General features: G+C 51.4%; 3 protein-coding genes across 3 annotated transcripts; all 3 read right to left on the bottom strand.

Moving 5' to 3' along the window:
- Positions 1-2564: 2564 nt before the first annotated feature.
- Positions 2565-3979, bottom strand: SAPIO_CDS8171 (uncharacterized protein; the record flags this gene model as incomplete). The annotated part of the gene is made up of 6 exons (XM_016789865.1): positions 2565-2669; positions 2737-3097; positions 3167-3246; positions 3334-3376; positions 3463-3808; positions 3970-3979. 6 exons carry the CDS (start codon positions 3977-3979, stop codon positions 2565-2567), a joined length of 945 nt encoding a protein of 314 aa, XP_016640128.1.
- A 529-nt stretch (positions 3980-4508) lies between these two features.
- On the bottom strand, positions 4509-6480 carry SAPIO_CDS8170 (Uncharacterized protein; the record flags this gene model as incomplete). Its single annotated transcript, XM_016789864.1, has 3 exons — positions 4509-5522; positions 5589-5686; positions 5751-6480. The coding sequence occupies 3 exons, from the start codon at positions 6478-6480 to the stop codon at positions 4509-4511; spliced, it is 1842 nt and encodes a 613-aa protein (XP_016640127.1).
- A 1077-nt stretch (positions 6481-7557) lies between these two features.
- On the bottom strand, positions 7558-9569 carry SAPIO_CDS8169 (uncharacterized protein; the record flags this gene model as incomplete). The annotated part of the gene is made up of 3 exons (XM_016789863.1): positions 7558-8903; positions 8975-9401; positions 9504-9569. 3 exons carry the CDS (start codon positions 9567-9569, stop codon positions 7558-7560), a joined length of 1839 nt encoding a protein of 612 aa, XP_016640126.1.
- Positions 9570-12268: the final 2699 nt, after the last annotated feature.

The following is a 12268-nucleotide window of genomic DNA, read 5'->3' as shown; positions in this document are numbered from 1 at the left end:
GTAATATTTTTTTCCAAGCAAATGCGCCGAGAAAAGAATTGAACTCCCGCATCGATAATCAGGAAGAGAGCACCAACTCGCTCTTCCCGCGCATGTGCGTCTCACAATATCGTCTAAGCCTCGCCTCGGCTGACGGGTGTCACATTCAATTTCTGGAAGTTTGTCTTCGCTATCATGTGGGCAAGGGGCTGTTTTCTGCAGGCAAAAGGGAAAAAAAGATCCCGCTGAATGCAAACTCTCAAATTAGTCTGTCGCTGTAATTACGGATGAAGCACGAAATAGGAGCTAAAGCCACGCGAGCCGGAGAGGTTACATGTAACTTGCAGTTTTCTGGCTTTCCCAGAATCATCAATTTCACCGTACGACATGACATGGAGCCAGATCGCTAGCAACGTCTAATCTATCTAAGAGTAACGATCAACAGTAAGACAGGTTCCCCCGGATCCTTGGCTCACAAAGGTCTCTCGCTAGAAGCCCAACTTGCCTCATCAAGAAAGAAAACAAAAGTACATGAATGCATCCGTATCAACAAACAGAACGCCAGCCCATAAAATACCAAAAACCGCCATAAACAAAAGCTGTCGAGTAAGACCGAAAAAAAAAATGCGACATATACCTCATGAACCGTCCCGAATACCCATTATGCGTGTTTTCCATAAAAAAAAAAGAGTCGAAAATGCGTTCCTCCTCTTGTCATATGTACGTTTTTCTCAACTCATATACCAAGTAGATCCCAAGGAAGATAAGAAACTTCCTTCTCAGCAACACTCCCTCATCAATCCACTATACTTGGACTATCCCCTGAACTGCTGCTGCTACTGCTACTGCTCTCACCACTGCTTTCCGTCTCGGAATGTACAGTCATGTCGTGCTTGGCCATCTGGACGACCCTGTAGATGCCGAAGCCTATGAGGGCTAGTACGAGGAAGAGGATGATGATGATGATGGCGATGACGTCGTTTTGTTTGGCCATTTTAGCGGTGCTATGTATGAGAGAGATGGCGGGAGCACAAGGTGATCGGTCGATTGTTCGGAATCGATAAGGCTCTAAGTTCGGGGGTAGGGAGGGTTATCCGGAGGGGGGAAAGCGTTAGAAGATCGCCCGGAGTATTCTCTTTACTCAAACTCGGCGGAGGACAACTCCGTTCTGATCCGTGGCTTGTTTCCTTTCGTCGAGTCCGGGTTCTTAAAGTGGTCTGAGGTTTTAGGCCGTGCTGTCGATTGCTTCCGTTTCCTAGTAGATCGTGTTAGTGATGCTCTGGACATGCTCGCAACTGTAACCAAAAATACCTTTTAAAAATATCCAAGAAAAGGAATCTCCAAATATCAATCCAAAAATCCGCAAATAATAGAATATTCGAACGGAAAATCTAAGAGTGTGTAGACTCTCTCGTTCTCTCCGAAAGGGCGGTCGGTCGAAGGCGGGGTTGCGGTTTGCGAGGTCCGTAGCAACAACGGAGTAACGATGCTCCAATCAAGCTTCGGAGGGGAGGTGGTACGGGCAAGGACAGCTTTCAGCGGAGCAAGCTTCTCTCTCAAGTAGAAATTTCGTAAGAAGAATCTTCTTTTTTTCTTCTTAAAATTCGTGTGACATTCGTTTCTTCAATAGAAATATACCAAAGCAAGAACTCTTCGGAACAGAATTGCAGTGCTGCATGGCAAGGACTTAGACAGGTAGAAATAGCTTCAATAGCTGTTCACACCCCGGTTGCCCCGCCACCTGCTTTAAGAGACTTTCCCAGAAAATTGACAAGGCTGGACCAGGGAAATCGTGCTACCATTTGACCCCTGGCGCGTTTTTAAGGGTCGTCCCACTGTAAAACCAACCACTCTGTAAATTCCGGCCAATCAGAGCCCTCTAAACGGGTCTTGAATTGTTCCCAGCCTCCTCTGGATATCAAACTGCGAAACGCAGGAACCCGAACAGCCGCTGATGCCCGGGAAATGTTACGTGGTTGGGTAGCTCGTCGTAGTTCGTATCGGCGAGGGTTACTTTGGTTTTATCTTGGAAGAAAAGGGAGGACATGGCCCCACGTCATCAATTGATGCTGTCAGGCACCCGATGCAAAGGACCACGGCAGAGTTCCACATGCCATGATGAGAGTTAGCGATGGTCAGGGTGAAGCGAACATGACGATGAACTCTGAATTGAATAGGATTCGCTATGTTCCGAGGGATATTGAATTGTATCGTACAAAGGTACATGCACTGAAGTAGAAATGAAGAAGACCATTGAATAGAGTAAATCCCCACGCCGAAAAACAAAAGAGACGCAACAGAAAAAAAAAACCGAACCTTTGCCTAACCGGACACGAAATAGAAAAGGTGCTCGCCTACACCTGTTTCACTCAATCATGATAAACCCATAAGAAGTCCAGGGAGTACGGAAAGTCCTCGCATCCCTTACTGTTATACCCTTGTAGACCCTTTCCCGCGTCCAAGAAAAACAAGGAGGCAATACCAATCGGACACCGCGCTTTAAACGAGTTGAGACCGGCGCACAAATAATCGCGGAATGTTTCTAATCACGAATTGTATGTCGGCCTTTTATCGATGTTGACCAACTACGGCTCTGCCTCCTTAACCGCAGCGTCCATAGCAGCGACGTCGACTCCTTCTGCAGTCTCATGCTTGACGATGCGAACGTGGTTCTCATAAAAGCGTAACATCTAAAAGTAGCTCACGTTAGCCAAATCTCCCCTCCATACCACGGCCGAGGAGAATCAAAGTTCCTACCTTTTGAGGGCAGCGCTTATATACCACATCGGTGTTATGCTTCGTCTTCTTGCCATTCTTCCAGTTAAGGAAGACTACAAGCTTTCCCGTAGCCTCGTCTTCGCAAGCGTCAATCGTCTCGATGTGGTCCTCCCAAGAGCCCGCAGGCGGTTGCCACGCCCCAGCCTTGATAGCAGTCGCCGGCGGTGTCGTGTCCAGGGGATGGCCGTTTCGCTTCGATCGCTTGTTGGATTCGGTGGGAGTAGAAGCCGCTTTCCTTCCTCGCTTCTTCGTCTTTATCGCCTCATTCGACTCTTCGATTATCCGCTCTCGACCGCCGAAGGAAGCTAGGTACTCCTCCAGAAGCTCGGCTGCGCCCTCTCTATGCTAGTCGTGAGTGAATGCACGGGGAGGGGGGGTGTAGATTGGCCTTGCCGCTTTGCAAACATACTTCAGACTTTCCTCTGGCTCCCAAGTTTGATCTGATTTCTTCTCATATCCCTCCCATTTCACCTTGAAGAGTAAATCGCCCTACAAGTTGGGGTTCGACCGTTAGCATGTCCAGTCAATGGGCAAGTCGCGAAGCTAGTAAATCCTCGGAGGATGGGGCGCCCATACCTCTTTGTTCATCATATGTCCCAGGATCTTCTCTACGACGAATCTGTCCCCTTTGTCAGTGCCCTTCTACACGCGCGCAGGATTCTGTCTCTGCTGCGCACAGAAAAACCCCCCAAAAGAAGAACCTACATGTCATCCTCTTCCATATCCTCATCCTCGCCTTCCTCCTCGTCCTCTTCGTCTTCATTTTCGTCGGCGACCTTTCCCTTGGTCGCAGTAGCAGCCCTCCTCGGCGGCAGCTCATCCTCCTCATCGTCTATGGTCGTCGACTTACGGCTTCGCGAGCGCTCGGGCTTGTCGTGGACGGGGAGGGTAAGAGGGCCATTGTCGGAGGATTCCTCGTCGCTAATTGCTACAGATGACTTGGTTAGCGCCGTGGTATTTTTCTTGGTTCGCGACGGGCGAGAGGAGGCGGCCGTGGTGGCACGACGGCGACCCCTGTAGGTCGCTTTGCGAGGCATGGGGACGGGAAAGGCTATGGTAGATGGGTGGAGGAATTAAGGAGAAAAAGAAAAGAAAATTATCGGCTCTGGAAAACGAAGGGTACAGGGGGGTGGGGACTGATTGATTAATCTGGAAATCGCATCGTGCAATGGCGCAGACGCGGATCGCAACAGAAATTGGGAAGGTGCTAACCTGGAGGCATTGTGATGGCTACGAAAAATTGCACAATGATTTCTGGAGTATTTCTAAGCTCTCAAGGTGAGGGGGCTAATTGGCAGGGTGTTGGCAGCCTATGCGATGAGAAAACGCGAGCTTCGTAATGGTGATCAAGGCGACGTGAGGCCAGGCAAAGATCGCGAGGTGGGAGAGGAGAAATATTATTAGTGAGTGGGTTCGACAGCTCCTGCCGCCAGAGCTTCAATCAGTTTGGCAGAGACCAGGCCAATCACTGGCTGCCTGCATTCAGCCTTGGTGGCAGGTGCAACCAGAACTCTTGGGGAGGTAGCTGTAAGTACATGTCACGTGGGTGACAATTGGTCCCTTCTCTCAAAGACATCGATGACGTTGACACCCAGCTCAAAAAGATAAATACAATGTCAAGTAGCAGCTGGCCATCATTGATGAATGAAGTTGACTTCTTTTAAACTTAACTATACAGCTTTATATGCAGCCTTTTTCCCTTATGAAACTGAATTCACCGCTAAGTCTTGAGATGAAAACAGAAACCTTGATCAGTAACTGAAGCTCTCATAAACCACCTCCTCCCCTTCCAGCCAGCCCAGCAACATGCTCATCATGGTCTCCCCAGCACAAAGATAAAACTTCCTCCCTCCCCTCCTCTCGACGGCCTTGACATCCTTCTCCCCCATCCTCCCATCATACAGCCTCGCCCCCATAGTCTCAAGCCTATCCTTCAGCTCCTCCCGTCCATCATCGCCCCGCCACGTTACAAACACCGTTGTAAGCGGCGCAAGTCCCCTCACACGACCAAACACATCCTCCACAAACGGTAAGTCCTCCCCTCGCACACTCCAAAGCACCCTCAGCCCGTTACCAGCCGCAAGCACACCCTCTGCTTGCGCGATGAGCGGCGTGATCCCAACACCGCCTGCCACAAACACGGATAGGTCCTTCGTCTTCTCAACGGGTAGGAGGAAGCCCTCTTCACCGCCGAAGCCTAGAATGGGGATCTCGAGCTCCACGCGTGGGTTCCACCGCCAGAGGAGTGCGGTCGCGGGACCGTGTTTCCTTACTGTGATCTGGAACTCTGCATCTTTCGAACCGGCGCGAATACTGACCGGCGCGGGGCTGGACACCGTGAACGTGCGAACGAAATCGTCGTTGAGGGACTGTGGATCATCATCGCGCATGTGAGACCAGCCATTATCGAGCTCGTGCTTAAAGTCGAACGTTATCACCTGTCCCGACTTCCAGGTCGGGAGAGGCGTTCGGGAGTCGAGCTTGAACGTTATTCTCGCAATCGTAGGGGTGAGGAGTTCTCGCTTGACAAAGGATGCCGTTATATCGCGTTGCTGCTTATCGGGTGGAGCGTATAAAGACGTCTTTTCCCAGACGAGAGTTCGTAGGGGCGGATTGTAAGGAGAGTAGTCGACCACTTCGCCGCGGAATGGGAGGCCGGACTTGACGAATCGGGCTTGTGAGACTGTGATCTTGACGGCGAGCTTGGTGTGTTGGAGAAGCTCGGTAGCCTTGCCTCCGATGAGTATTTCCGCGGTCCCGGTGAGCTAGTAGCAGTTAGTATAAGCATCGCTCAACCGAGTTAGGAACGTCAACGATGGAGCATTACTTACATAGAGGACATCGGACGTCTCGAAGTCAGGTATCACGACTCCAACTCGGGGATTTGCCCTCAGGTTCCCAAGCGTCTGATACAGCCTGTTTCCCGAGACTATTTTCTTGTTAGCAAATTTCATACTCAACTCTCCGGGCAGGATAGGAAGAGAACCACTTACATTCGGGATACGCAAGAACGACGCCATCCGCATCATTCTTCACAATCCTCACAAACCCCGGCATCCCCCCTCGATGATTAACATCCATACTCCCACCCCCAAAACTCGCCATAAAGAACAAGTCCGCCCTCTCCACAATCCCAACTGCCTCCCTCCCCAAGGCACCCTCCTCCCCATCTACCAAAACCGGCCTCATCTCCCCCTCCTCCCTCTTCTCAATCCTCTTCTTATTCAAATACTTTGGGCAATTCCCCATCGACTCCCTCACCTCCACCCCCATCTGCACATCCGTCACCTTCCCCGCTGCCACTGCAGCCCCGACCACTATCCTCCCCGCGAACTTCACTCTATCCCTACTCTCCAAATCAATCGCCAACCCCGCAATCAACCTCTCCTTCCCCTCCCCGCCCGAAGGAGCGGTTATCTTTCCCTTCTCGCTGCCCTCCCAGAGGCTTTCGTACACGGGATCGTGAGCCCCGTCAACTATGCTCCTCACCCCTAACATCCCCGCCGCGATGGCCCCTGCTGAGCCTTGCTCCCCTCCCCAGATCGTCGCCCATGGTCTCCCGCGGGAATCTAGCGCCCCGAGGGCGATGAGGGGGGATGCGGCGATCCGCCATCCGTAGCGGGCCGGGAGGCCTGGGGATGTGGGGTTTTCTCGGCGCGGGACGGAAAGAAGTTTGTGCATGGCGAGTTCGCCTTCGTGCCATGATATCGGAATGGCAGACATTTTTATATTTATTCCTTATTCTTCCTCTGTTCTTTTTTTTCCCTTTCTATATTATCGTGAGTTGTTCTTCTTTGATGGTAAGAGTGTGACAGGAATTCCACCCCAAGATTGACGAAGCGAAGATCGACTTATCCCTATGAAATACACGTCAAAAACGCCCTTTAAGAAACAGTACATCTCATATCGCCCTTCTATAAATAATACAAACAACGAGAAAACTTTCACATTACAAATCGAAGACGCCATCGGGCCCTCGGGATACGCGGGGCCTAACATTGGGCTTAAACCTCTTCTGACCGAAAGGCGCGATTGATTCCTCGCCTCTTCCCACACTTCGCCAGTCATATTACATATCAACAGATCCTTCTTTACACGATGGGTGGGCGGTAACGCTAATTCGATCGAGTCATGCCTGCACAGATGTCGAGATGCCTTACAATGACGGGTTTGGGTTTTGGGTTTCTGAGATCCTGTTGTCTTATTGGTACGGAGCTTTCGAGGTCATCTGCCATCTTTGGCTAGGACGAGTCTTAGACGAACTTCGGCGACGGTAACAAGCAAATAATATCAAGGTCCATCTCTTAAACATGGCCATGATTAACAGCCGGGAGTAAACAAATAATATCACTCATTCATCACTCCAAAGATGCCCCGAATGGCTTACCACTCGTCGCTTCACTACGTTCTCGTCGAGAAAGACGTAACGCAAAGACGCAAAACATCATATAAGCTCTTCGTGAAACAGGAACTCTGTACCAGTGAGACCCGACCTATCCGCTATGTACAAAAAAGAAAAAAAGGCGGCCTCGAAAGTAACCTCGAAAGTAACCTCGTCGTAAGGTGGAATTCTAATGAAAGTAATCCGACAACGAGCAAAAAAGACAGAGGTATATGAAAAAAAAGAAAGAAAGCATGTTTCTCTCATACACGTCTAGCTTTTGAGCCAGCCCCGGTCTAGGTATCTTTTTTTGAACCTGAATATAAATGTGCCATCATGAACAGATCCATATACCATTAGAAAAATACTGATGATATGCAGAAAGCAAAAAACGAAAGATTTCCTTAAAACCCTAACCATTAGTAGCGCCCACCCCTCTGAGACTCGACATCGTAGTCGTAGCCGTACGCGGACCCCTGAGAGGGTTGCCGTCGAGAATAGTAGTCACCCGTCGTCATATTTCGAGTGGGAGGCTGTTGGGGTGTTCGGGCTGGGAGAGGGCCCGTGGCACTCCGAGTTGGTTGGTAAGCCTGGACGCCTGATGGGTTCAGGGGCCTTGGTGTTGGGTTCGCTGGAAGCCCGGGGCCATTCCGGCTCGAGTATGTCGACGGTGCGGGGCTGGCGCGACCGTCCATGGGTGAGAACCGGTCCGCATTCGGCCCGGCTGTGGGAGATCGCACGGGGTAGCCGTTGCTGCCTTGCGGCATCGGAGGTCGGCCATTATAATTATCCATAGTCCGGGCAGTAGGCGAGCGAGATGGGGGAGGGAAGGGAGGTACGGCTTCGGAGTAGTTCGCAGGGGTCTCAGTATATCGCGCGGGAATCGAGGACTGCGAATCGTAGGGTTGGTGACCAAACGAAGAGTTTGAGCCATTAGGCATGTGGCCTGGGTTCGGTCGGGAGAAGCTCCTCTGGGAGTTTGATGTGTTCGGTCTGAGCGGGGGAGGACCGTAGCTGTTGTTGAAGTCAATGGAAGGAATGGTGGGGGCGGGAGACCGCGGGCTGGAGGTGCCCATTTCAGATGCGCTGGCGACAAGGGGAGCCCGCGAAGAGTATGTTGTCGATGATGACATGGTTCCTGAGCGATTGGGCAACGGTCGCTTCTGGTCCATATTATTTAGCTCAAAGCTTCCAGCAGTACCAGGCCTCGAGGCATAAGCTGGCAACGTCGAGAATGTTTCGCTTCTCTGCAGAGTTGGCATCTCGGGCAACTTGTCTCCTCCGGGGCCACCGACGTCAGGAAGCGTGGGTAGTGTTGCCTGCCGCCCCAAGGGAGCCTTCTCACCCAGCTTCATCGCCATCTTATACTCTGCCTTCTGGCGTGCCGTCTGCTCCTTAGCGAGGGCCTTGTTGACCTTCTTGGTTACAATCTTGACGAGAGCCTTGTTGACCTTGCGTTCACAGTAGCCGCCGAGACCGCCATCGGCCTGGGGGATCCAGTGCCAGAGGAACAAAATGTAGAACAAAATAGCGGCGATTAGGAAGAGCAGCGAGAAGATCCAGATGACAAGAGTGAAAGTCATACCACCCAAGATCAAAGCCTGCTGATAGTCGACGGCAAATCTCTCGAAAAAATCGGACAGAGACTTGTCGATAGTGTCGCCAGCCTTGACAGTTTCTTCAAAATAAGCACGGTACACGGAGTACAGGGTCAGGGCGTTGATGACTTGTCGAGGGCCAGAGCAAACAAGCACTCGGATCCAAGCTGTTACGAGACCTGTAGTTAGGACGATACTGAACTGTCGTGATGAACGAGGACACAGGAAGTCGACTTACATTGGAAGCTGAAGTAGGTGAAGAGAGCGATATATTCGGCACCCTTCTTGCTCTTAGTTAGAGCGGCGAAAACGAGAAACCTCCTCCATCCCTGGCCCTTTCCAAGACGAATACTCTCCAGGCGGACCGCCAAACTGTCGAGGTAGCATTCAGCTACATTGCCCCTCTTCATAACCCTATAAGCCCGAACGTGCTCGAAGCCGAGGTTGACAAACGATGCAATGATACAGGCCGAAAAAATCCATTTCGAGATGGAAGGGTCGACCGCAGGTTGGATTTTGGAAACCCATTCGTCGCCGAGAATGAGGAGAGACACTGCAGTAAAGGTATCGACACCGTAGACGGCGAGGGAGATCAAGAGAGAGAACCAGAGATATCCATAAGCAAAGGGGGTGAAGCAGTTGCTGGACCTGAAATCACAGAGGTTCTATCATTGAAGGCACCGAGTTAGCCGGAAAACACCACGTCATGTAACGCAGTCCGACTTCATCAGTCGACTGCAAAAGAATAACGATTTCATTGCCCATACAATATAAGACCAGTTTTGATCGGCGCCGCCGCTGACGGTCTTCCGTCTATGACCGCAACATCCCATTCTGATAGAGTGTGTTGTATGAGTCTCGAAATTGATGCGATATCAATGCCGGGGGAGAGAGCAAAAAAAAAAAAAAGATCAAGACGACAGTCGGATGGTTTCCCCTCTTAACGACGCTTGCTGGACTAGACGATAAGCGTTTAAAGAGTGAACTTCGTGATCGGACCCGCCGTTTGCACAAGTCGTCTGCCTCGCCCGCGAAGTGTTCGACTGTGCTCGTGTCAATGGATGACAAGAGCGAATTTCGTAGGCGACTACCAGGCCGAGTTGACGCAGGCAAGTCGTGAAGGGCGAAAGTAAAAGAAGGAAAGAAGAGAAGGAGGCGCAATAACAACAGTCCAAGAGAATAGGGGGATCGATCAAGGTACGGTTCCCGGTACAATGCGCCGTGGGTAAGCAAAGCCCACCAGGGATCGTCTGTTTACTGTATTGGGAGAGCGTGCCGTCTGTTACGACAGCATGTCGAACCAAGGGAAACCGTCGAGGCCTCTGGAGTCTGGGTAGACACTTGATGGGACTAACTCGGTGACAGAGTGTCGCTCTGCGCTTGGTGCTTGGACGATGAATCGAGTTCTGGCGCGGTGGATTCGTCGACGAGGACAAGAGGCCACAGATTGGACAGCGAAAGAGGAAAGTGGGAGATCCTCGACTGTAGGAGTGTATGATCGCCAAGGGGAATTTAGAGCCCTGGGGGATCGGTGGGTATCAGAAAGCACGATACGGAATACTGCAAAACTCGGGCCCGAGACACCAGGACTGGGGAGCTTGAAAACAATACTTGTATAAAGAGCGACTGGTAAAATGGAAGGAAAGACAAAATATCTGGTATAATGAGCGACACAACGACGCACGGAACCCTTGTGTTTCGAGGATTCAGATTCTTCTTGCTGGAAGGAAAAGAGGGAGGAGTATCAAAAGCCGAGCAGAGGACGAGCCAGAAGAGGAGACCCAGTTCACATCAAATCTGGTCTCTGGCGGCGGCCTCTGTGGGAAGTGGCAGGCAGGGGGGGGAGGAGGGGAGCCGACAACCCGCAAGGCAATGTATCAATGTATCCTTCGGTGTTTGGGAAGATTGGAGACGGAGGACGCAATCTCAGCAAGGATATGCGAGCTCTATATGGCTGGTTGTAGCTGTCCGGTACCTTTACGGGTAATCACTGTGCCCGGGAACACTCGTAGTACTTCAAGACAGCCCCGACTTCCCAATTGGAGCGTGGGATTGCGTTGTATCTGACCAAGGCAATTGGCCCCTTTCGAAGGGGGAATTGGCCTTATGACCGTAATTGTGCACACATACAAGGATTAGCAGGCGGTGCCGCCAAAATGTGGTGGAAGCGTAATTATGTCTTGTATACATTCCGTTAGGTGTGTCCTTATTAGCTAGACAGAGTACTTATGACCAGCTGAGCGCCTGGGCCCGGTCCCCTTTCCCCCTTTCAGTCGTCCTTGTCCGAGTGCACCTACCTGTGTTGTTAAAGTGGTGGGCGGACCAAACGCAGGAACGAACCACGAGGGAAAGAGTGACAGGGTCTTTCATGCCGTATCAGGTTTAGTGCTCCCTGACGACGTTTCGGACCCCGCAAGTCCCAGGCACGCTAGCTGATTGGCGCAGGTGGCTGGCTTCCTTGTCCTCTTTCTTGCCGTTTGCGCCGTCTTGGTCTTGATCCTCCCCAGTCTAGCTCGCCATTCGGACAATTGGAGGCGCACAAAAAGACAAGCAACGGAACTGAATCTTCTCCCGTCCACATCGACTACTGCGCTGCAAATGATGCTCTTATTTCCTTCTTCAGATGAGAACGGCTCGATACAGAGTCTCTCCTCTTGAGTACATGGTTAGGCGAGTATCCAACCGGGGAAAAGAACCAAGAGCCAACGGTTTCGCCCCGGGACAAGTACCCATCAAATCCCAGCTGGCGCCTGTCAAAACCCTCTGCCTGTGTACTCAATGCTGTCTTTTGTTATGACGCACGCTGCAGGTCTGGCGTCTAAAGATGGTGACAATTATAGACCTTGACGCCACCGACGCCGGCTTCCGCTTCAGCTTATCCAGACGAGACAATCGGTCGCAGGATGCAGGATGGGAAACTTGCGTTGAGACATTGTATCCAATGTTCAGATTTCAATTTTTAGGGTCCTTTTCCAAACGCTAAGGGACCCGGACTTGTGCATCCAGTGCCGCCGGAAATGGCTGTTGTGGCCCGACGGACCCTCCCTTGCATTTCTTTTTTTTCCCTTTCTGAAACGAAGTCATGCCAGACTCTTTTTCCGTGCCATGCAATTATCCGCGATTGTCAAAGGGCGATTCGCAAAGACGGGCAGATCGACGGAATCGCTGCCAAAAGCTAGATGAATTCCCAGGTTTCGAGTCTGTCTGCGCTGTGCCTATCAGGATGTGGTACGCACGTAGCTTACACGGCCTCCGTCGACAACTTTGAAGGGCCCGCCGATCGTAACTCTATTCAGCGGGATCTCGGGTCCGTCTGTGGCGCCAAGGACCCGACAGCCATCTGCACGCACATCCACCTGTAAAACCGCTAGCATCCAACCATCCCGCGTCGAGCATTCCGACCTGAGTTTTCAATTCTTACCTGGCGCCTCAAGCTTACTCACTGGCGCTCCGCCCACATCAAACGAAAGCCGCTCCTCTCCGAAAGGTTCTCTTACTTCTAAACTTGGCTTTTTGATCCCCATGGTCCATG

The sequence above is a fragment of the Scedosporium apiospermum genome (genome assembly GCF_000732125.1).
Source record: "Scedosporium apiospermum strain IHEM 14462 chromosome Unknown SEQ_SAPIO_0121, whole genome shotgun sequence".
NCBI classification, from domain to species: Eukaryota; Fungi; Ascomycota; class Sordariomycetes; order Microascales; family Microascaceae; genus Scedosporium; species Scedosporium apiospermum.
Note: the sequence above shows the minus strand (reverse complement) of the source record. Positions and strands in the feature narration are given on the sequence as shown.